The sequence below is a fragment of the Candoia aspera genome, chromosome 6, assembly GCF_035149785.1.
Source record: "Candoia aspera isolate rCanAsp1 chromosome 6, rCanAsp1.hap2, whole genome shotgun sequence".
NCBI lineage: Eukaryota > Metazoa > Chordata > Lepidosauria > Squamata > Boidae > Candoia > Candoia aspera.
Genome location: NC_086158.1, coordinates 85,637,932 through 85,662,873, shown reverse-complemented (window position 1 = coordinate 85,662,873; position 24,942 = coordinate 85,637,932). Strand labels below are relative to the sequence as shown.

Here is a 24,942-nt window from a genome sequence, read left to right as displayed (position 1 = left end):
ACTCTGTTGTGTGCCACCCAGACAGAATGTCATAGCAAAGAAGAGACAAACCTGTTGATCAGGAAAGAAGCAGCTGCAGGGAACTTCCTTTATCTTCCAGCTAAACAGAACATTTAATTTCTGTCAATAAACATTCAGAAGTGCTGAGACACTTATATACAATTGCTTAAGATTTTTCCCTCAACAGATTCTGAATGAAGAAAGAATGATAGGAATCACTCAGAAAAGTGTGTGGTAACATTGTTTTGCCTGTTTATTGGGAAACATAAAATTCTGATAACTGTCATTGAATAAATAGTTAAATACTGATATCTGTTAGGATTAGTTAGTAGTTTGTATGTTAACCTGGTTCTCAACAATGGCATGCTTCAGACAAAAGATATTATGAAAATGGTTAGGAAGAAGTTTCAAATATTTATTTTAATTGGTCACTTGTTTAAAAAAATGTGCATATTGCTTCCAAGAAAAGTGGGAACGTAGCATGGAGTAGGGCGCTAAATTTAATCACTCAGAGAGAGATACATTACTTGACCCATTTTTCATTAAGAATTGACTGAGAAACATTATTTTGCAGCTACATCTAGGTTGGCCTGAAGAAATGCTTAGGTGCTTCCACTAATTTGCCCTGGTGCTAGAGAATTGAAAGGCAGCCTCCAAAGGGGTTGGGGAATCAAAGGCAATCGGTTACTGTTCAAAGAACAACTGTTCCATGGCAGGGTTTTGTTTTCACTAGTTAATCAGATTGTTTTAGCCTCAGACTGATTTTCTTCCATTTCCTTTTCATTGTATTTTTTAAAAAATGTGTAAGCTTGAGGTTAGAGTTTGCTTTCCCTAGCTGATATAAACTTTTTGGAGAAAAGTGATGAAAAATAGAGCGAAAAATACAATTAAAAATTTTTGGTTCTCTGGTGCTCAGGCTAAGAATTTTTTATATTTTATAAATAAATACAGGCTCTACTTCTAAAGTATAACACAGAAGTGTTCTACTGTTAGTCCTACTTCATAGGATTTGTAGTGCAGATTAGAGCTATGCAATAGTTTGGATCTGGTTTGGAGGAGGTGGTTTAAAACGTACAGGATTGTAAATGCAGCAGCTTTCTGTGACCCATTAAATTAGCCAGTTTTGGATAAAAGATGTGTTTAATGAGTTATAGGCAGCTGTTGTGCTTGTGCTCGTTTGTGTTCCAGAGCATCACTTCCAAACTGAACTGGAACCATTACACAGCTCTAGCATAGGTGCCTGTTTTCACTGGGATGGAAAGGAGAAATAGATGGAATTAGTATTAAGGAATTATGATTAAGTCAACAAAGTTTAGCATGGAGAACTATAGGCAAAATGGATTAAAGACACATTTATGAGTTTCAAATTCTATAATTCTTTAAAAAAATGTTCCTTGGGAACATAAGGTACTGATATACAGTCAGCTTTCTAATATGTTTTAAACTGGACTGTACCATGATAAAAATAGTTTGCACCTCTGTTTATTATGGAAAGAATTGCCAACTTGCATGTTCGGTAAGTATTTTGCAATATCAAGGATAAGGGAAAAAGAATATTCAATAGTATATATATATATTTAACCAGTTTTTAAATTGCAGATAAGTATTTCCATAGTGTGAGCTACTCTGGTATAATGGTTAATTGTACTAGGCTAGAAATCAGGAGATGGTGAGTTCTAGTCCTGTCTTAAGCATGAAGACAGCTTGGGATTTTGGGCCAGCCACCACTGTTTCTCAGCCCTAGGAAGAAGGCGACAACAGCAAATCTCTCCCTCTCTCTCTCTCTCCCTCTCCCTCTCCCTCTATCAAATTTATATAGCCGTCCATCTCACAACAAGTGACTCTGGGTGGCATACAACAAAGCCAAAAAACAGTTAATTATTAAATACTAAACAATTATTATTATTATTATTATTATAACATTAAAAAACTATAAAAACAAAACTAGTATAAGCGTGATCCGTCACATAGGCAGAATCACCAATTTCTTCATATTTGCTAGCAATGAACATGGCTGTTACACCAACCAGGTGTAGCATGCTCTTAGCTACGTTTGTTATTCTGCAGAAAACGATCAGTTATGGCAACAGTCATGTACATGGTCTCTTGCAAGAGTTTGAATTTCATCTGAACTTGCACAAGCTAGTCAATTAGGATGGCCCACATATATCCAGTAATCTCCTGCCCTGCCAAGTAGTTTGCTCTCACTTATTGCTGACCATCAAGAACTTACAAGTAATTGTAGATGTCCTTCACATATTCACTGAAGAGGCTTGGATCAGAAACGTCTTTACATCTTTCACTTCAAGCAGTTCATCTGAGAAAGCCTGGCATAATATGTCCTGTGCTGGAGCACAACCAGATGTTTCCATGGGGCTTGGGGATGGAAGCTCCAACTTAATAGGTTCTGGAATTGGCTTTTCTTCTTTCACAGGTTCATTTAGTTTTTCAGTAGGTCTTGCCATTTTCCAAGTAGTCACTTTGTCCACAGCTGTAGGTTTCAACATTTCCTTTGGCTCACAAGTTTTGTTACCAGTGTCTCCTAAGGCAGTCCTAGGCCTCAAAGCAGGCCTGGCAGTGGCAAACCCCCCCCCCCTTACTGAGGGTCACTGCAGGTTTAGTTTTGTTCTCAGCATTGACCTTTGTGTTCCGGGTGACCTGCAAAGCCGTGGCCTAGGCTGGATTCCTAGATCCTCGTGACTGGCCTGCTCCAAATTGCTCCCTTTCTTGCCCAAGACCAAGAGACAGCTGATTTCTGCTACACATGAAAGTGATTGTCTGAAAAAAATGTTGCCAAAAAACCTGCATGGACTTGTGCAGTCAGTCACCAGGAGTCAAGGCTGAATCAAAGGCAGAAAAAAAAAGGTTCCTTGGAAGAGGAGTGAACTTCTTTAAAGTGAGCTGTTAAAATAGTTTCAAGATTTTAAAATATTTAAAAGCAGGCCCAAACAATTTGCCAGGGGAAATTATTCTATTGAACCATGAAAATGTTCTGTTTATTTTGGTAAATGCTGATTATATTGATTGGCAGTACCAATACCTGATCAGTTCTTGGAAGATCAAAGGATGCTGTTAATAATTTAGGCAGCAAGTTATAATAAGATACTGCTGAAGAATATAAGTATCCCATTGCTATGATTATTCAGAAGACATTATTCAGAAGCTTTTAATTCATGAGATATTTCCAAAATGTTTACATAATTCTGTATCCCAGTAGAGTAGCAGTAAAGTAAATACAAAGTGCAGATATGAGCATCTTTCCTATGCTTATATATAGAATGCTCATTTGCAGATTCTGTGTGTTCTGCTTCACTTTTAGCAGGATCCTTTTTGTCAGATGTTCAGAATTGGATGATGTAACTCAAGGATTTGCTTTGTTAAAGTTCATGTTGAATTCTGGCTTGTATCAATCACACTTGGAAGACATTTTCCCCTGAAGTTATGAAGGATAGTAAGCGTTTGTATGTAAACCACACAACGTCTACTTTCATCAGTTTACAAATGGAAAAAGATCTATTCATGGCTGTCCTGTGTACAACTCACATTGGCCTTGTTTAATTAAGCCACAGATACATCTAATGATATAATTATGGCTTCCTGTTAATAGTAAATAAGTTTAAGAGATTTATAAAAAAAGTGAGGCATTGTTTTGAATTCAGTCTTTTAAACTATTAAAAGTAGAAGTGCAAGCGGAAAATATAGTAAAATGTAGAATTGTGTTACATGCTAAAGTTGAGGCTGGTTGTGTATTAGAATTTTGCTTGTTTATAGTACCGTTCGTGTCACCTCTTTATTATGTAATGTTTGTAGTTCATTTGCTTTTACTGTGCAATTGCAGTATTCAGTGGTAAAAATATTTACAACTTCTTTCTCACAGTGAATTCTAACACAACTCAGTAAACAAATTAGAAATTGATAAATTATTCAAGTATTGAAGGTTGGACTGTGGTCCTCCAGAATCAAGATGCTGAAAGTTATATCTTGTAACCAAAATATTTTCTATTATCTCAGTTACTCTCTAGAAATAAATATGCAGTCATACTGTCTTTTCAGTGATTGATATTCAATAGCCACTGAAATATTTGCATTTGACCTGTGGTCATAATTTATGGAAGATCCTGAAAACAGTTTACTGCTATTTTCCTCTTAACGTTTTAAAAAAAGCAAATGTAGACATTACAGTGTAACTATGTTGCCCTCCAGTACAGAAATAGTTGTATCTTTATCAGCACTGGCCTTTCTCAGAAAAATCTCATGTGAAAATTCTGTAAATAAATTCCTTCTCAACCTGTACTAAATTAAAACAAAAATAAAGCAGCAAACAGTAAGCAGGTAATTTTTAGCTCAGAGTAACAGAGGAGTAAACTATTTCTAAATGTAGGCACAAGTACATGCTTGTTTAGAATTTGGTAAGCAACCTAGGCTGGGATCTTAATCTATATAAAAATAGTCAGAACAGTATTAACTACTTGGCCTTAGTCCTTAAAACAATTCACAGTTAATGCATTTGTGAAATAAAATGGATGCTTACTGCATGTTTTCTCCTCACACCTTACTGTTTCAAACACTAGCATACTGGAAACATGCTTCTTCATTAAGTCTTACATTCTTCTTAGTTTGAAGAATAGAATCTGATTTCATTGATGGGCAATATGAATTGGCACCAAAGGTTGCATTAAAACTGAAGAAAAATAGTATTTGGGAAAGACCTTAAATTCTACTGTTCACAAAATGCCTAACCAGTCTTAGCTTACTGAACTCTCATACTCTGATTCAGTTTTTACTTGGATAAACTTTGCTTCTTGAAATTTTCTGACTTAATTAGAAGCTTAGGGGCTATTCACCGTCTCCCTGGAGACTTCTGGGCCCTGATCTGGAGCTCTTTCCCTCATCTTTCTTCTGCAGAGAAACCAGCTTTGCTCTGTTTACCAATTTAGCCTCTCATAGACCTGGAGAAATGCCATCCATTTTTTGGAACTAGCCTTCCTCTGTTGACTTCCAGGAGTCTTCTGAGATACTGACCCAGGGCTCTCTCCCTCACCTCCATTCTTGGTTCACCTTTTTGGCAATATGTTCTAGCAATCTTATCTCAATAAAAGGGTTTTTAAAACAGGAAGGGTTGAGGTTGGTAAAAACTCCCTTTGGGCTTGTCCAGGCAAGCTTCCCTACCACCACACCCATTCTTCAGTGTGGGATAACAAAAATAACTAAATTTTTGTTCTTTCTAACCTGAAGGGGGGGGGCTTTGGGGTTATCTGTTTGTTATTTATTTGATTGATTTGTATAACCACCCAACTTGTAAATTGTTCTATTTACATAGGATTTAGAACAGTGCAATTCACAAAGTAGTGGAGTTACATGGACATGCCATGGTGAGTGCATGACTATCTGCATCACTGCATCTGGGCAATTGTGGCTTCTGGTTGGCTTCAAGGGCAGCCCCACATGGAGTATTATGCATTAGTCCAAATGGGTGGTGGCCAGGGCATAGGTGATTGTGAGCAGGTTTTCTTAATCCAGGAATGGGCATAATTGATGCGCAAGATGAAGCTCTGCAAAGGTTCTGCTAGCAACAGTTGGCACCTGCTTCTCATGCAGGAGCTGTTAGCCAAGAAGAACCCCCAAATTGTGAATCTGTTCTGTCTGAGTGGAACCCTATCCAGAACTAAAGGTGGAAGGTCCAGAGGATCATAAAACCCACAGCCACTTGGTCTGGCTTGGGTTAACATGAAGCATATTCTTTTCCATCTGGATGCTGGCAGCATCAAGACAATGGAAGAACCTTTTCAGCATTGCTTGGTCAGTCTGGGGTACAGATGTATAGCATACTAATGGTATTTAATCCTGTGCTGAAGGATGATCTCATCCAGTAGCTTCATGGCAATGTTAAATAGGAACAGAAAGCCCTGATGGACCTCATATAATGGAGGTCTAGACATCTCTCCCCCACCAAAACTGACTGAAACTGGCTGCAGAAGGAGAACCACAGCAACACCATAGCCCCATTCCTAACCTTCAGAGCCGGTCCAAAAGGGTACCATGATAAATAATATTGAAAGCCATTGAGAGATTAAGGAAGACCAGGATGGGTGCATTACCTCCATCTCGGTGCTGCTCAAGGTCATTTATAAGTACAGTCAATGCCATCTCAGTGTTATATCTCAGCCTGAAACCTGACTGAAAGAGATCTAGATAGTCTGTTTCCTCCAGGGTCATCTGGAGCTTTAGACCAACTATCTGCTCAAAACCTTCCCTAAAAAAGGAAGGTTGGAGACTGAAGAAAAATTGTCCAGCTGGATCCAGGGATGATTTTCTGAGGGGAGCCAGTGGAATCATACCCTCCCTCAACACTGCCTAGATTCACCCCCACATAATTTCCTGGGGGCCTTGACAGACTAAGAAGGACATGGATTTTATTTATAGACCCAAGGATACTGTTTACTTTCTCAGGAGCAATAGGCTTGAATGCTTCCTACATAACCATGTCAGGCAGTGCCTCTGTGAACCCTACAGGACTACACAGCTGGTGTCCAACTCAGAGTGGATCTAAACAACTATCTGACAGATGCCTCAAATAGTCTCCACAGCAGCCCTGCAGATGTTCCTCTGGTCCCTTGTTACCCATGAGGGACTAGGTCAGTTTGAACAAATCAGCTACCTGCAGTTGTGATAAGAACGTAAAAATAATTATGTTTTGTTGCTCTTATTGGCATGAGTAAGCTTTAATGAAGGTTTTTCTTTATGCTTGATTGGATTTGTTCTTTGTTTTCCTCCAGTGGTGCTCTAGGTGTGTCTTCTGCCACTTTGTCTCTTGGAGTTTTTCTGGGATTTCTGAGGGAGAGGGAGAGTCCATATAGGTGTGATTCTTTCTAAGGCTGTCACTCCCACCTTGTTCCAAGCAGTGAACCATACATCAGAGCCTCAGGAACAACCTCTAATTCAACAACCTCAAATTCCCTCTGAAGCCCAACACGCTCCATAAGGCACCTGAGCAAACCAAATGAACAGGTCCTTTTTCCCTGTGGCAGGGAGCAGCTGCAAAGAATTCTAAGGCTACTTGGGAGTAATTTGACCATGACAAAGAACTACTGGTAACATTCTCCAACTCTAGATCATGTTACCACTGCTCCAAGACAAATAGCAGATCTGACTTGTGACCTCCACTGTGAGGTGGGCTCTCAATAATCTGATCAGGCTCCAGTTGTCATGGTGACTGTTAACTCCCAGGCCACCTTCAACCCTGCATCCAGTGAAGGCAGATTAAAGTCCCCTAGTACTCAGGCATTCATGCTGAAAGTGCATAAAGTTCAAACTTTCACGAGACAGAAAATTGATCAACAAATTAGTTGATAGCACACTAAATTACCACCATCAACCCCCTCCACTCCAACACCTCCAATTAAGATGTGGGAGAAAGAACAGTTTATACTGTATTGGTTGTCTTGTAGAGAAAGTCACAAAATTGATCTTGTTATTGTATAAACCAAGAATTTGGCACGTTCTTATGGAGGAGCAGAGAAACCGCTTAAAACTGCTATTTGGCCTGATTGAAAAAAGATGTTGCTTCTTGTGTTACAGTTTTTATTTTTTCTCTTAGAAAGGTTATATTGCTGTATGGTATTGTTACAGGCAATGTAAAATTTAGTTGTGCTTCTAGATGGCTAATGTGGGTAGGGCAAGGTGTCAGAACAAGTTGGAGATTAATGTAAATAGGTTATGACTTTATTATTTTACACTCAGTCTACCTTTAATAACTTATTGTATACGTTTGCTCTAAACCTGTTTTTCTACAGTCATAGAAGCCTTAGGAAATACTTGAAAGAGCTGGACTGCTGCCAACTTCTGTTTTGAATTGAGAACAACCATCTGGTGATTTAAAGCATAGTTCACCAGGCTACCATGGAAACCAAGTGTTAAATAGAAGCTAGCTATTTAAGTTTAGAAAAACAAAATCCTCGTGGAAAGACTATAACGTTTCATAATCCTGAAGTGCTGGTAAAATGCACAGACTAAAATAGCAAGTTCCATTGTTTTAGAGTCACATAGCATGAATTATAATAGATTGTCAGCTGGGTATGTTTTCCTGTTAAGAGAGAATAATGATGTACATTTTCTTATGGATATATTTTTCATCTTCACTGCATGATGTTGGGTACTGTAATGGTAGAATCAAGCCAAAGGAGCTTTTTGTCCAACACAGAAGGAGAAATATAAGTTCTAGTTTAGGGCAGGAATGGGAGGTTGGTTGAAAAACAGCCCAATATAACAATGGAAGGGAAGCATTTTAGCACCCAGAGCAAGCCATTAGGAGTCGAGAGGTTCGTGAATCTGGTTTAATCTTATCAGACAACCATAGCTTGTCAATGTTGACTGTGCCTTAATTCTGAGTGTTCCTAAATCTAACCTAGGAAGAAGAGGAGGAAGTTTTACCTATACAGTTTCACTGCGGCATAAGACTCCTCTCATATACATACACTCACCAGGTTGTAGTCATGATCCAACATTTCTCCCAGCTCACTGTTTGTAAAAGGTTCTGAAACCCTGTTCAGTGTCTACAGCTAGTTTCTGCCACTTACTTTAAACAGAGGCAGGTGGTCATTGGAATAAAAGGTTTGTTGGCTGTTGATATGAATATGTGTGGTTATCTCTCCCTTGTTATTAGATCTGGCCTGCAAGTTAACAGGACATGGATGTGGTGCTTTATACTACTGATCCTTTCTGATTCCTAGTCAGATTTTCTTCATTTCAGAGAAAACAATTTTGTATGGAGAAGGACTGAAACAACTATACAAAGTTAAATAAATTTGTAAGAAGAATGTTAGTTAAAAAGTAGCGTATGATATAATGAATGGGAACTGGCCAACTTCAGTTTTTAGCAACCACTAAAAATGCATAGTCAGGTTAGTGGCCTGGATTGCACATTGTATGAGGCCATAATGTAGTACATTGTATTTTTCATTTTCAATAAAGCATGTTTGAAAAAAAAACAGGGCATAGCATAATATATGTGCTAATATATGGACCCAGCCAGTATGCTACTACTAATTCAACACACACAAACATTTTGTCCTTGGATCTCAATGCAGAAGTTATTCCAGTAGGTTACATTGAAAAATAAGTGTTTTCTCCTTGCATTTTTCAGCTTAGTTTTTTACAGTACTGTTAACATTTCAGAAATACCTCAGTTTTTTAATTCAGTGCATCCAGTAGTTTCAAATAAGTACAGTGTGGTGTGTGTTTATGTGTATGTATTCAGAACTACTTTACATAACTGACATCTTTTACTAACATAAAAGGGCTACATTTGGAGTATAATTAATCAGGGGCATAATTGTGTGGAAAATGGGCATGTGCCAAAAGAGGAAAGACATTGCTCTGAATCATACCCTTGTTCTGCCAGACATGGAAAATGATAAATGAACCAACTTGTCTGCCTTTGTGCTTTACTGTAATTTGTAATCATAGTACACTCAAGAAGTTATACATGACACAATACCTGCTTGAAACATTAAACAGTTTTGTCAGAAAAGCTGTGTTATGACTAGTTCAGAAGTATATAGTTTTTGTTTCTACTTGGTTTCTTCTTTGTAATATGTAAGCCTTTCATAGTCTTATAGCACCTATTCTTCTTTAAACCCTTTTGCAGATGTTATATAAGGATTTTCAGTTGTTTAGCTAGTAGCAATAATTAAAATTTAATTCCCAATGTCAAAATCTCTGGAAAAAGTCATATTAGGGTGTTTCTGTAGAAACCATAAACAAAATGTAGACTTCCAGAGGGGGCACTTCACTTCACTTCACTTCACTTTACAAGCCAATATTTTTGGCTTGCTATTGGCAAGCCAGCTAGTAGTTCTTATCTTTTTCCTTGTAGAATAATAGGTGTGAAAAAGTCTGAATCTTTAGTGTAAACTTTCAGGATTTTTTTTTAAAGAAAGACATGTTTTGATGTATGAGCATGTGAGAGATGCCCAGGAGAATGCAGTGTTCAATAGCTGTGACTAGAATAGACAGAGTTTGAAGTTACAGTTGTCTGGATATGAACTTCTTCTTTTCTTTTTCTTTCTTATGTAATATGTAATCTTTGCTTCCATAATTACTGTGCATTTTTGTCAGATTAAAATATCTTTCTTTATATATAGGTTGGTCTTTGGGATGCTGTATCCTGCTTATTATTCCTACAAAGCTGTAAAAACAAAAAATGTCAAGGAATATGTGAGTATTTAATTTCAATTTTTTTCAGTATTTTTTTCAAGTTTTGAGTATGTTTTATATGCTAGCTTCAACAATAGTTAAATGGATTTTAGCTTGTGAAGTTGATTGTGCTAATTTATCATACATTGAAATCATATTTCATGTTTAAATGAAGTGTTGATGTTACACTAGTGGCTTTTTAAAAATAGAGGAGTATAGAGAGGGACAGGTCCTTTATAAATACAGCTCCTCTTTGCTACCTTCGTGCTCTTTCTGATGCATATTTTCTCCTTGCCACCTTTGCAATGATTAAATAATATAACGGCAAATTATTAGCTAAATTTGAGAGCCTAGATGTGCTGGCAACTCTTGCAGGGAGGTCAGGAAAGGAAAGAAAGCCTGTGCTGCACATGACGTTCTGCATTAACATGGAAGGTTAAAGTTCTACCACCTGCTTCTTCATGGACCTGTTTGTAGAGATGAGTATACAAAAAGTATATAAAGTGCTTTTTCCAAAGTTTTGGAAAGTGCTTCCAAAACACAAAAAAGCATGTGATCAAGAAATGTATTATTAAAAAGGCATATGAAAAAGTCATAATGGAAATAATCTATGCATAAAAAATGTGAATATTACAGAAAGCAAAATGCATGACATTGATTTATTGATCACATTTATATGGCCCCTCCATTTTGCAAAAAGCGACTCTGGGCTGTGTACAACAATCAATAAAAACAAATATAGGCAAATACAAATACATTTTACATTTACATTTATTTGCAACCATAGGTTTTAGCAAAATTCATATAAAAAGTTTTTACAACAATTCTTATCAGTTAAATACTGTATGTGTTAAAATGTATGTGCCACCTAGACAACAGGTAAATTGGGATAACCTGGAACAGTCATTAGTTGATCTGTTACGCCATCCCACAAGTGTAGATTTAATTATTTGTGGGGATTTTAATGCTAGGATCGGCCCAGGTTTAGAAATATGGAACTTAAGGGATAAAGACTCTTTTGAAATAGAGGCCATTTCCCCCCTGGGCCATTTGTCACACGATAAGATCCAGAACAAATGTGGATCAGAACTACTTAAACTAACATATAAATTACAAATGGTTAGTTTACATGGATCACAATGGGATCAACCTGGGGGTTCTTACACATCAATCAGCCACAGAGGGGGAGCTGTTGTTGATTATATATTCATATTGCCATCATTGATCCCCGTAGTACAGTGCTTTGATAGTATGGATAGACCAGAGAGTGATCATTTACCACTTGGCTTGGACTTAATGTGGATATGTGGAAATAACAGCACAAGAGAGTCACAATATAGAAGGCACTATAAAGAATCAGAAATGATTGAAGTGGACAGCTCCCTTGGCCGAGGATGTAAGATCAGCACTATACAGCTCAACAATGCTACAGCAGAGGGTTTTTGTTGTTGTTTATTTGTTCAGTTGCTTCCAACTCTTCGTGACTTCATGGACCAGCCCACGCTAGAGCTTCCTGTTGGTCATTGCCACCCCCAGCTCCCCCAGGGACGAGTCCATCACCTCTAGAATATCATCCATCCGTCTTGCCCTTGGTCGGCCCCTCTTCCTTTTGCCCTCCACTCTCCCTAGCATCAGCATCTTCTCCAGGGTGTCCTGTCTTCTCATTATGTGGCCAAAGTATTTCAGTTTTGCCTTTAACATCATTCCCTCAAGTGAGCAGTCTGGCTTGATTTCCTGGAGGATGGACTGGTTTGATCTTCTTGCAGTCCAAGGCACTCTCAGAATTTTCCTCCAACACCACAGTTCAAAAGCATCAATCTTCCTTCTCTCAGCCTTCCTTATGGTCCAGCTCTCGCAGCCATATGTTACTACGGGGAACACCATTGCTTTAACTATGCGGACCTTTGTTGTCAGTGTGATGTCTCTGCTCTTAACTATTTTATCAAGATTTGTCATTGCTCTCCTCCCAAGGATTAAGCATCTTCTGATTTCCTGGCTGCAGTCAGCATCTGCAGTAATCAGCAGAGCACTTATTCAAAAATTGGAAAATGCAAATATTATCTATGAGGATGTGGTTGGCAGTCTTAAACCTCTGGTGTGTAAACCATGGCAAGGGAAAAGGATTGAAACCAGAATTTCATGGTTTAACCATGAATGTAGACATGAAAGAAAGGAACTGGCTAGATTACACAAATCAAGAAGGAGAAATCATTTGACAGGGTAGAGGCAGTGAGGGATAAATGGCGAAACTGATAAGGAGGAGTAAACAAGATTACTATAAAAAACAGTGGCAAGAATTAAGACTGGCAAGTTTACAAAATAATGATTTAAAATTCTGGGAACTGGTCTCTTTAGGCCAGAGAGAAATAAAAGTAATAATAGAAGCACAGATTTCACCTGAAGTTTGGATAGCTTACTTTAAAGATAAATCTGAGGATATTAGAACATCAAAGCAACAGTTAATGGGTATAGTAAAGGTTTCCCTTGACGTAAAGTCCAGTCGTGTCCGACTCTAGGGGGCGGTGCTCATCTCCGTTTCTAAGCCGTAGAGCCGGCATTGTCCGTAGACACTTCCGGGTCATGTGGCCAGCATGACGACATGGAACGCCGTTACCTTCCCGCCGAAGCGGTACCTATTGATCTACTCACATTTGCATGTTTTCGAACTGCTAGGTGAGCAGGAGCTGGGACTAGCAACGGGAGCTCACCCCGCCGCGCGGTTTCGAACCGCTGACCGTCCGATCGGCAGCTCAGCGGTTTAACCCATAGCGCCACCGTGTCAGTTAATGGGTATAGATATATTAAAAACTTCATTAAAATGGCCCCCAGTAACTTCTGCAGAAGTTAAAAGAATAATTTCACAACAGACAGGCAAAGCCCCGGGAGAGGACATGTTACCACCAAATACAAATACATAAAAAACAGTCATTATAAAAATATAAAAAGCCATTTTTGAGAATAAAAATATTATCAAAAATTTAAAAAATACAAACCACACAGAGAGAGTAAAAAGATGAACCACAATGGAGCCATCAAAGGAAGTCTCCTATTCCCTTGGACCCCCAGACCTTCAGTCATTACAAAAAGGTATAGAATGCATTCATACATTGTGCTAAGCAATGGTTTGCTCAACCAAGTAATCAAATCTATCCTACTATATTAGTTGAACATAATAAATTGGCAATGATGTAATTATTTTTAATCTTTTCCATATCTTAATTAAAAAGTGCCTAGCATGTTTCTGTTTATGTTGACTCTGATAATCTAATGATAAATTAGTTTTTCTTTGTGTGGGTGTGATGAAAGTGTCTTTGCTTATCATTAGAAACTGTAAAAGTACTTTACTTAGGATGTTGCATAGAATTCAGCAGGTATACCAGAGCTGGTGATATTTCTGATTTGTTACTCCTTGACATGTTAGTCAATTACGTTTGCTCCAGAATGCAGATTGTCCCACTCTACCCACAAATCCCTCAAGCAACCCTAATTTTTTCCACTTTTCAGCATTGTGGGGGAATGAAGCTGGGGTTGCTGTCTGCATTTGGAAAAAGCAGCTGCAGCCAGGCAAAATGCTTCCCACCCCCACCTCCCAAAGGAGAGGCTCAGTTCATCCCTTCTCCCAAAGCTCAGTATGAGTTTACAGTCTCAGAAACTTGAGAGGAGATGGGTTCATTCATTCACGACTCACAGTTTACTCACAAGCATCCACACCAGCGTTCAGGTGTCTGGCTAACTGAGCCACACCCTGGCATTTTTAGGAATATGCAGATGTCCATAGGCAACCTCACCAAGCCCTTAGCTTACAAAGGGTGTGTAGGAGAAAAAGAAGAGAACAAGCAAACTAGGAAGTGGGAAGCGACCTCTGAAATGTACAACTATTATAAGTAAGCAAGAGAGCTATCAGTCAACTGCCAGGACCACAAGCAGCCCGTTGTGGTGTGACTCCTGCCTGGAGCTTGGCCTGGAGCTTGGTGGCAACCAGAAGAGGAGCAACCACACTGAGCCAGCACCTAATCCTAACAAGCGCAAGAACGTTTGGAGAGAGGCAAAGGTTGTATGCCACTTTACAGACTATAAGACTTTTATTTGTTATAAAGACTAACCTTCAAAGGCTTATTTACATGGCTACATCAACTTGCAAAGCCTAGGAGGGTGGAGTTAACCTCGGGCAACAGGAAAGGTGTCTGCTACAGTAAAGTATTTTGTAGTTATCTTCTCCACTGTAGTTTGTCCAGTCCTTGGAAAACAAAGAACCCTCACAAGCATCCAGACTCTCCTTCATTCACCAAATAGATAAATATGGATTGGATTGGATTTATTTGACTGCCCAAATTGCAGAGTGACTGTAATGATTGCCTATTCAAAGTCACTATCAGACTCACACAAGGCTTTCATGGATATCTGATTTAATAATGAATAGTATGCAGGATCACAAGCAAAGCTGAGAATAGTAAAGTGTAGGATTTCTCCCAGTAAAAACCCAGGCAGTGTCCAGTCCCTCCCCCCAGAGTCAGTACAATTCCATTCCCTGCAGGTGCCCCTAACGGTTTCTGCCAGTCTTAGGGAAATGTCCTTGACCAGTCAAGATAACCCAAACAGGCATTCTTTACTCCTCACATCGCAGCCTGGTACAAGGGAACAGGAGCAGCTCTCTCTGGTACAGCAACCCGTGTCAGCACCAACATGGCATGGGAACATATTATGATGTTTTCCAGGAACATTGGAACAGGGACCATGACATTCTGCCCCTTGAAAAAAAAACACTATGAAAAGAAAAGAAGGTTAATGGCAGGAATACAAATTAAGCATGCGGTTTATCAGGATAGGCAAGATGAAAGTGATTGATTTAATCAGGAGTGTTAACGTGACAGGCAGGCGCCCATTTAGGATGAGGGAAATGCTTCCAGCGAACGAGATACTGCAGGGAGCCCCAAAGTTTTCTAGAATCCACAATGTCCTTCAACTCAAAATGCTGGTGACCATCAATCATGCTGGAGGTGGTAGGGGTGCAGACGGGTGCCGGCGCTGCGAGGTATGGAAAGGTTTCAGCAAGCTGCAATGAAAAACAGGATGGAGGCGTTTTAAGTTATGGGGAAGTTGAAGCTTTACAGTCACTGGATTAATTATGTCCACGATAGGAAAGGGGCCAATAAATTTGGGTGTCAACCCAAATTGGGTTGGGAGGATCTGATGTATTTAGTGGATATATAAACCTTATCTCCAATTTTAAAGTCTTCAGCTGGAGAGTGGTGCAGGTCAGCCTGCTTTTTATAGGCAGCCTGGGCGTCCACCAATGCTTGCTGGATAACAGGCCATGAGTTCAAAATTCGGGTTGCCCAGTCAGCAGTCGAGCTGAGTTGGGATGGAGGCTGTGGTAATTTGGGAATAGGAACAAAGTCTTGCCCATTCACAACCTGGAAAGGGGTTTTGCCAGTACTTTGATGAACAGCATTATTGTATGCCACCTCTGCAAAGGGGAGTAAGTCTACCCAATCATCCTGATGGTAGTTAATGTAAGCTCAGAGGAATTGTTCCAAGGTGGCATTCAAAATCTCAGTATATCCGTCTGTCTGTGGATGTGATGCAGTTGACAAGCCCTGTTTGGTGCCAGCATTTTAAAAATGATTTCCAAAATCGAGAAGTAAACTGGACCCTGGGGTTGGAAATTATGCAGGAGGGGCTACCGTGTAAATGGTAGATGTGATGTAGAAAGAGTTTAGCCAATTGCGGGGCCGTTGGCAAAGAAGCACAGGGAATGAAATGGGCTTTCTTTGAGAAAAAGTCCTTAACCACCCAAATGACTATTTTCTTTTGGCTGGGAGGCAAATCCATGATCAAGTCCATAGAAATCTGCTCCTGGGGTCTGGAGGGGTCAGCCACCTTTTGTAACAGTCCCTGTGGCTTGCCTTCCTTGAGTTTAGACATGGCACAAACAGGCAAGTGGCCACATGTTCTTTTACATCACTGCGAAGTGTGGGGCACCGGAACTGCTGCCGAAGAAGATGCAAGGTTTTTACAAATCCAAAATGCCCAGCAGTTTTGTCATCATGAGATCGTTGTAAAAATTTCAAATGTAAAACCTCAGGCACATAAAGTCTATTTTCCACCCAGCATAGGCCGTCAGTAAAAGATACTTTGTCTCTATGGGCTTTCAACCAAGTATCAGATTTTAAAGCGTGAGTGAACTCAGCATGTAATTGACTAGGAACTTTCGCTTTCTGCCTCAGAGGCATTGCCTGTTGTAAGTAAGCGAGACTGGCTTCAGGTTACAGCAGCCAAGCCTAGCTGGGGTTTTGTTAAAACTCTGTCAATAATGTCAGATTGCTGGCTGTCATTTTGGGGCAAACGAGAAAGAGCATCAGCCAGAAAGTGTTTCTTCCCCAGGAAGTACTTTAACTGGAAATTGAAACAGCTGAAAAATTGAGCCCAGCAGATTTGCTTAGGGCTGAGTCTCCAGGGCGTGTGGAGAGCCTCCAAATTTCTATGGTCTGTCCACACTTCAAAAGGAAATTTTGACCCTTTAACAAGTGGCGCCAAGTCTCTAGATGTCATGAGTGCCATTGAGCTGAAGTCATCAGCGCAATGGCACACATGACAATAGCAAGGAAACAGGGGAAGGGGCTCAAGATAAGTAGCCATCAACTCACAACGACTGAAGGTCAAGAAACAATAGCTAAACGGATCGCGGAGCACACCCAAGCCATTAGCGCTAATACAACGGAGATCGCCCAGCTGACAGCAATCACCGGAGGAATAGAGAAACCGATGATGGGCGATCCCGGAACGCCAGCGGGGCCTCGCAACCTCTCACCCACCGGCAAGTCAACGTATTGGACAAAGGGGGGTGACGTGACCGCGAGTGAGGGGGCGCTGACCGGCGCGGGGTATTTAAACCCCGCACCGGCGCGCTCCTGTCACTCTCAGCTTTTTTCCGATGCTGTATCTGCGCTGTGAATAAACCAGAGCCTGTTCCACCGAACCAGTGTCTGAGCATTATTCAGAGGTAGGCAGCGCATGACATAAAGCTGAGAGTCATAAACTCAGCCTCGCCGAGCCCCACCGGACGACAACAAGCCGCGGGAGGAATAGACGGCGAGAAGACCAGAAAAATGAAGCCGGAGCGACGCGGACAAGGAGGGCGAGCCGCACGGCGAGAAACAGAGGAGGACCGACCGAGGCCAGAGGCACCGCGGACTCCCGGAGCCATGGACGCCCACCCGACCCGACCCGAGCCTCAGCTCCAACCCCAAGGGGAGAGGGCGACGGAGGCAACCCGACCGCGGGAGGGAGCAACATACCTTCCGAAACCAGCGGAGGACCCCGCGCCCCACATCGCACCCCAGCAACGGGCGTGAAGCGACAGCCCAACGGCGGTCAGCACGGAGGAGGACGATGGAGACACCCAGCAGACGGCGGAGGAAGCGGACCAACGGCAGAGGGAGATTGAACCCCGCCGGCAACCCACCCCCGCCGACACACCGACGGAACCGGCCCCAGCGGAGGCGCGGACCGTGGACGAGGAAGCACGAGCTGAACTCGCGGCCATGCGGACCCAACTGGAGGAACTCCGGACCATGCTTCAGTCGCTCATGCCCCCCGCGCCGCCCAACGACGTCCCCGCACAGGCCCGCACACCCCGAGCGAAGCACCGAACCCCCACGGGCCAAATGAAGGTCAGCAGACGGACCAGGCGGACGACACCACAGGCCGGGAAGCGAGAGGAAGGGCCGCGCAAAACGCCCGGGCCCCAAAGGACTTCCCCATCTTCTTTGATGGGAACCCCACGAAACTGTCGTTCTTTATAACGAACGCCAGGGAGTTCATGGGGAGGCACGGACACTCCTACGACTCCGAAGCGGACAAAATCGCCGCCATGGCGATCAAATTACAAGACAGGGCGGCGGACTGGTACGTCCAACTGTACGAGTCCAGCTCCCCCGCCCTCGCCAACTTCCCCGCCTTCATCAATGAGATGAAAAACTACTTCGAAGACCCACTAGCCAAAGTGAGGGCGAAAAGCGCACTCCAAAGACTTAAACAGGGCACACGCACTGTCCCAGACTATGCCCTTGAGTTCAAAGCCCTCGCGGGGAAGGTCAGCGACTGGTCCGAGACCACCCTGCTGGAAATGTTCAAAAGGGGGCTCAACCGCGACGTACTCCAATGGGCCCTCTACCGCGACGACCCAGAAACGCTACACGGGTGGATCCACCTCGCGGGGAAAGCTGAACACACGCACCGCACCTTCCTCATGACAACCACGGAAGACACGAACTATACCTGCAAAAAGGTACCCGCACCACACGTGGGGACGGCCGGCCCCACATACCCAAAGAAGAAATTCAGTCGGGAGCCCTGCGGGAGGTGTGGCAAACTAGGGCACAAGACTGCGGATTGCTTCGCCAACCGACTGCCGACCAGTGCGCCTAAACCCACCCCGAAAATTAGCCCCAAACCACCTCACCCGGTGCCGCCCCCTCACCGCCGAATGACCGTAGCCACAGCGACACCAGAGGAAGGCTGGGACGCCTACTGGGGGGAAGAGGACAACGTAGACCCAGACCAGCCGGCGGGAAAAGCTCCCCGCCTGCCCTGAAACGCGTTGCGAGGCAGGCGGTGGGACAGCAGCGCGGACCACCTCGACGGAACGGCGAAAGCTCCGTAATAATGGCGGCAATTAAACTCTCTGCCGGCAACGGAGCCACCACGGCCGCAGCACTAGTGGACTCGGGGTGCTCAAAAAACCTCATCCACCCCGACTTAGTCGCCAAACTCGACCTCCGCTGCTTCCCCCTCCCCACGCCGTTGGCATTCCACCAGCTGGACGGCTCTACAGCGGGAGGGAAACCAGCTACGATGCAAACCGAGCCAGTCACCCTGCAAATGGGCACTCACACCGAACGCACATCGTTCGTCGTCACTCACATCGGACGGCCCATTGCAGTCCTGGGAATGCCATGGCTCGCGACAAACAACCCGCGCATCAACTGGGAGACCCGCACCTTCACATTTGGCGACGGCGAGTATCGGGCACCAGTTCCAGCGGGCAGAACCAACCCCACTGTGGGACGGGCGGAGGCGACTACACAGGACAACGCCGCTACCATAGCAGACCTACCGGAACAATACGCCGACTTCTCCGAGGTCTTCGGAGAGGCGGAAGCTGACCAACTACCCCCCCACCGCAAGACGGATTGCCGGATCGACCTGCTGCCCGACGTCCCCTTACCTAGACCGAAGATCTACTCGATGACCCCGAAGGAGATGGCAACCCTCCGGGAGTTCATCGATAAAAACCTAGACAGGGGATTCATAGAGCCAGCATGCTCACCGGTCGGAGCCCCCGTCTTATTCCGGGAGAAGAAAGACGGCACCCTACGGCTCTGCACCGACTACCGGGGCCTAAACGCGGCTTCCCTGTCCAACAAATACCCCTTACCCCTGGTGAAGGACATGCTCGCCCACCTGTCCACGGGCAAAGTCTTTTCCAAATTGGACCTTCGCGAGGCGTACTATCGCATCCGAATCAGGGAGGGGGACGAATGGAAGACTGCGTTCAACTGCCCCCTAGGCGCCTTCCAGTACAAAGTGCTGCCGTTCGGACTCGCGGGGGCCCCTGGGGTGTTTATGCAGCTCATCAATGAGGTACTGCATGAACACCTGTTCAAAGGGGTCCTTGTCTACATAGACGACGTCCTTATCTACACTAAAACGCACGAGGAACATGTGACCCTAGTCAGGCAAGTCCTCGACAAACTCAGAAGGGCGCAGCTCTATGCCAAACCTACAAAGTGCGAATTTCATAAAGCGCGCCTAGACTACCTGGGGTACCGAATCTCCGGGGACGGCATAGAAATGGACCCCGCAAAAGTCGAGGCGGTGCTAAACTGGGAGCGCCCCCGCAACAGACGCCAACTCCAGAGCTTCCTCGGCTTCGCGAATTTTTACAGGTCATTCGCCCGGGGGTTCGCAGAGATAGCCCTCCCCCTAACGGACCTCCTCAAAACCAAAGGGGTGGGGGACACCCGACGCGCCAAGAACCCGGGCACAGTGTTGAATTGGACTCCCGCGTGCCAGACCGCATTCAACAAGCTGAAAGCGCTGTTCACCACGGAGCCAATCCTCGCGCACCCGGACCCAGAACGGCCGTTCGTGGTCCAAGCCGACGCCTCAGACTTATCCCTGGGGGCCATCCTACTCCAAAAGGACCCCACGGGACTCCTGAAACCATGCGCCTACCTGTCAAGGAAGTTCTCCGAGACAGAAAGGCGATGGCACGTCTGGGAGAAAGAAGCCTTCGCGGTAAAATCGGCGCTAGAAACATGGCGACACCTACTCGAGGGAGCCACCCAACCATTCGAGGTCTGGACCGACCACCGGAACCTCGAGGCCCTCCGAACGCCCAGACGCCTCAGCCCAAAACAGGTCCGATGGGCCCAATTCTTCAGCCGCTTTAATTTCCAGCTGAAGTTCATGCCGGGCAAAAAGAACTTCCTGGCCGACGCCCTCTCCCGACTGCCCTAAGACGAAGAGCCCGCCCCAGACACCATTGGGACGATCCTATCCGCCTCGCAACTGGGGATGGCCGTGACCACCCGAAGCGGCGCTCGGAGACAGCTCGACTCTACGGCGCAACCGACGGCGGGACAACCTGCGACCAGATGAAGCCAACCGCAACTACCAGGGGGAATACGCACGGACATCGCCGCCACCCTCAAAACCGACCCCTGGTTCCTGGAAAACCCCGACAAGGTAACGATGGCACAGGACCTGGCATGGGGGGAAGGCAGAATCTATGTCCCGGACTCGCAACGCCAAGCGATCTTGCATAGGTCACACGACGCCAAGCAAGCGGGACACTTTGGGTTCCTCAAGACCCTACACCTAACACGGCGTCAATTCTGGTGGCCCGCATTCAGGCGAGACGTGAAAGCATACGTAGCGTCCTGCCCAACGTGCGCTAGGGCCAAACGGGCACCAGGCAAACCCGCGGGGCTATTACAACGGGTGGCAGAACCCTCCCGCCCATGGGAGGAAATCTCTATGGATTTTATAGTGGACCTCCCACCCAGCCAGAAGAAAACGGCCATCTGGGTGGTGAAGGATTACTTCTCAAAACAGGCCCACTTCATCCCCTGCACGTCGGTCCCGTCCGCACAACAACTAGCCAAACTCTTCCTCATCCACGTGTACAGGCTACACGGATGTCCCGCACGTGTGGTGACCGACAGGGGCACACAGTTCACCTCTAAATTCTGGCGGGCCTTCCTAAAGCTGATGGGGACCCAACAGGCCCTATCCACTGCCTGGCACCCCCAGACGGACGGAGCCACAGAGGTCCTCAATGCCACCCTAGAGCAATTCATACGCTCATATACCAACTATCACCAAGACGACTGGGCTGAACTGCTCCCGTTCGCCGAAGTCGCATACAACAACGCCGTCCACACGAGCACGGGGAAAACTCCGTTCGAGGTAGTCTCGGGGCGCGACTTCGTCCCCATACCGGAGCTACCTCAACCCCCGGAACCCCAGGTGGACGCTAGCGACTGGGGACGGAAGATCGCGGAATCGTGGCCAATAATCACGGCGGCGCTGAAGGATGCACAGGCAGCCTACAAAGAGCAGGCCGACAAGCACCGGCGCCAACAACCGACGTTCCAGGCGGGGGATATGGTCTACCTATCCACCAAATTCCTAAAGTCACCCCAACCCTCGAAAAAACTGGGGCCTAAGTACATCGGGCCGTTCCGTGTCACGCAAATAGTGAACCCGGTGGCCATACGCTTGGACCTGCCACACAACCTACGGAGACTCCACCCGGTGTTTCACACCAGCCTCCTGAAACCGGCAACCACCTCTCGATGGCACCCAAGCACGCCACAGCCCTCACCGGTGATGATTGACGGGCAACATCACTTTGACGTAAGGGACATACTCGACTCCCGCAAGCAACGAGGAAGTCTACACTATTTGGTCAGGTGGAAACACTTCCCCCACCCGGAATGGGTGGCGGCGCACAACGTTAACGCGCCTGACCTGACCCGGGCTTTTCACCGGGCATACCCCGACAAGCCAAAACCAAGCTTAGCAAGCCGTCCCCTGCAAAACCCCTCCCCCGCGGGCCCCCCCGCCTACCGTGCCCCAAGGGAAAGGGCCCCCCCAAGCCCGCGACTTGGGTGGACCTCCCCCCCCGGGACTCACTCCCCCCGCCCCGGGCCCACGAGGCAGTAACAAGCGTTCGCCAGCACCCTCCCCCCGCCCCGGGCCCACGGGGGAGTGGCAAGCAAGTCAACAGGGCAACCTGGGGGCAACGCCCAGGAGCACAAATAACAAAGGCGACGCACTTTGAATAAAAAAGAAGGGCCCTACCTGGAGCTGATAAGCACCCGACCAGCCACGCCTCTCTCCTCGCCGAACTGAGCCAAACAAACAGGGTGTGGCCGGAGCATGCGCACGCCAGGGCGTGACCTGGGCATGCGTACTAAGGACACACCCTGGGAAGACACGTGGTAGAGGGAGGAGCAAAGGGAGGGGCGAGAACTACTCCGGCGGGAAATTTTTAAAAAAGTTCCGGTTGACAGCTCCACGAGAAAAAAAAAAAAAAAAACCAGAAAACCGGGGGGGAGCACTATTCGGACAGGGGGCAGTATGTCATGAGTGCCGTTGAGCTGAAGTCATCAGCGCAATGGCACACATGACAATAGCAAGGAAACAGGGGAAGGGGCTCAAGATAAGTAGCCATCAACTCACAACGACTGAAGGTCAAGAAACAATAGCTAAACGGATCGCGGAGCACACCCAAGCCATTAGCGCTAATACAACGGAGATCGCCCAGCTGACAGCAATCACCGGAGGAATAGAGAAACCGATGATGGGCGATCCCGGAACGCCAGCGGGGCCTCGCAACCTCTCACCCACCGGCAAGTCAACGTATTGGACAAGGGGGGTGACGTGACCGCGAGTGAGGGGGCGCTGACCGGCGCGGGGTATTTAAACCCCGCACCGGCGCGCTCCTGTCACTCTCAGCTTTTTTCCGATGCTGTACCTGCGCTGTGAATAAACCAGAGCCTGTTTCACTGAACCAGTGTCTGAGCATTATTCAGAGGTAGGCAGCGCATGACACTAGAGCTGCCTTGACAGCGAACGCTTCCTTTTCCCAAACATGCCAGTTGCCTTTCTGCATTGGAAAATTTCTTAGACAAATAAGCACAGGGCCGCAATCTGTTTTGTGGGTCCTTTTGTAACAGGATAGCACCAATAGAAGTGTTGGAAGCATCCACTTGCACTACAAAGGGGCGATCAGGGTCTGCGTTCTGTAATACGGGCTCAGCAGTAATTAATGATTTGAGTCTTATCAAATGCTGCTTGGCAGCTGTCAGTCCAGTGCAGCACAGCCCCCAGATTTTTAACTTTCCGGGATTCGCCTAGGCCTTTTGTTTTTAATAAATCAGAGGCAGCACAATCTCCGTGAACCCCAGAATGAATTGTCGATAGAAATTGGTGAACCCCAAGAAACTTTGTAATTGTCTCCTGGTACGAGGTTGTTTCCAAGCCAGAATTGCCTGTATCTTGGCCGGATCCATCTCGATTCCCCGTACCGAGACTCTATAGCCAAGGTAATCAAGCTGTGTTTTATGGAATTCACATTTAGACAGTTTTGCATAGAGCTTTGCCTCCCAAAGCTTACTGAGCACTTGCCTCAATAGGCATTCATGCTCTTCCTCCATTTCAGTGTAAATGAGGACATCATCCAAATAAACTAACACCCTTTTGAACAGATGGTCATGTAGCACCTCATTGATTAATTGCATGAACACTCCAGGTGCCCCCGAGAGTCCAAAGGGGAGAACCTTATATTGAAATGACACCAATGGGCAATTGAAAGCAGTTTTCCACATCCTCTGCCTTTATGCGAATTCGAAAGTATGCTTCTCACAGATCAAACTTTGAAAATATCTTCCCCTTGGTGTCATGAGTAAGGATGGCAAGCAGGGGGTTCCCATCCAGGCTGTAAAGCGCATGCGTAGCACTGAGGAATTAGGTAGCCATTCCAAGAGACACAGATCGGGCCCGCCTTAACCTTTGGGGTTTATATGTCTGGGTTTTTCCCACGCTTCTTCAGTTTGTTAGGATTTTCCTGTTACGTAGCAGCAATAAAACACTAGAGACCTGTTCCTTGTCTCAGCGTGGTTCCTGGCTGTTAGGACACTTGGACAGGTGATCCAGCATGTCCTTCATCAAGGGGAGGGGGTATTTGTTTATGATGGAAATGGCGTTTAAACCCCGGTAGTCCATGCAAAGTCTCAATGTGCCATCTTTTTTCTCAAGAAACAATACCAGTGTCCCCATCAGGGAATTGGGCTCAATGAAGCCGCACACCAGTTCTTGTCGATAAATTTCCTTAGAGCGTCCAACTCCTTTAGGGTCATGGGATAAATTTTTAACTTGGGTAATTTTGCATTCAGGTCTAATTCAATGGCACAATCAGTTTTCTGATGAGGGGGTAACTGATCTGTTTCCACCTCCCCATATACATCTGCAAACTCATGATATTGGGGTAGCAACCCCTCAAGTCCTGATGGTAAGAGAAGTGCCTGGCCAACCCCCACCTTACAGACTCTGGTGAGTATGGACACTACTTTGGTGGGGCCATCGTAAAATCTGTCTTTAAAAGTCACAGTCCTGTGCTCCCGATTGATGTATGGATTTTGATGTTTCAGCCAAGGCATCCCCAATATCATTGAG

At 45.2% G+C, this 24,942-nt stretch overlaps 1 protein-coding gene and 1 pseudogene across 1 annotated transcript in view; one reads left to right on the top strand and one right to left on the bottom strand.

The window, feature by feature from the left end:
* Positions 1-24,942, top strand: part of REEP3 (receptor accessory protein 3) — a 65,427-nt gene that overhangs the window by 8,270 nt on the left and 32,215 nt on the right. The window contains exon 2 of the mRNA XM_063307578.1: positions 10,143-10,215. Within this exon, the coding sequence (XP_063163648.1) occupies positions 10,143-10,215 (73 nt within the window). The remainder of the gene's footprint in view (positions 1-10,142; positions 10,216-24,942) is intronic.
* On the bottom strand, positions 1,923-6,104 carry LOC134499762 (G2/mitotic-specific cyclin-B1-like; annotated as a pseudogene).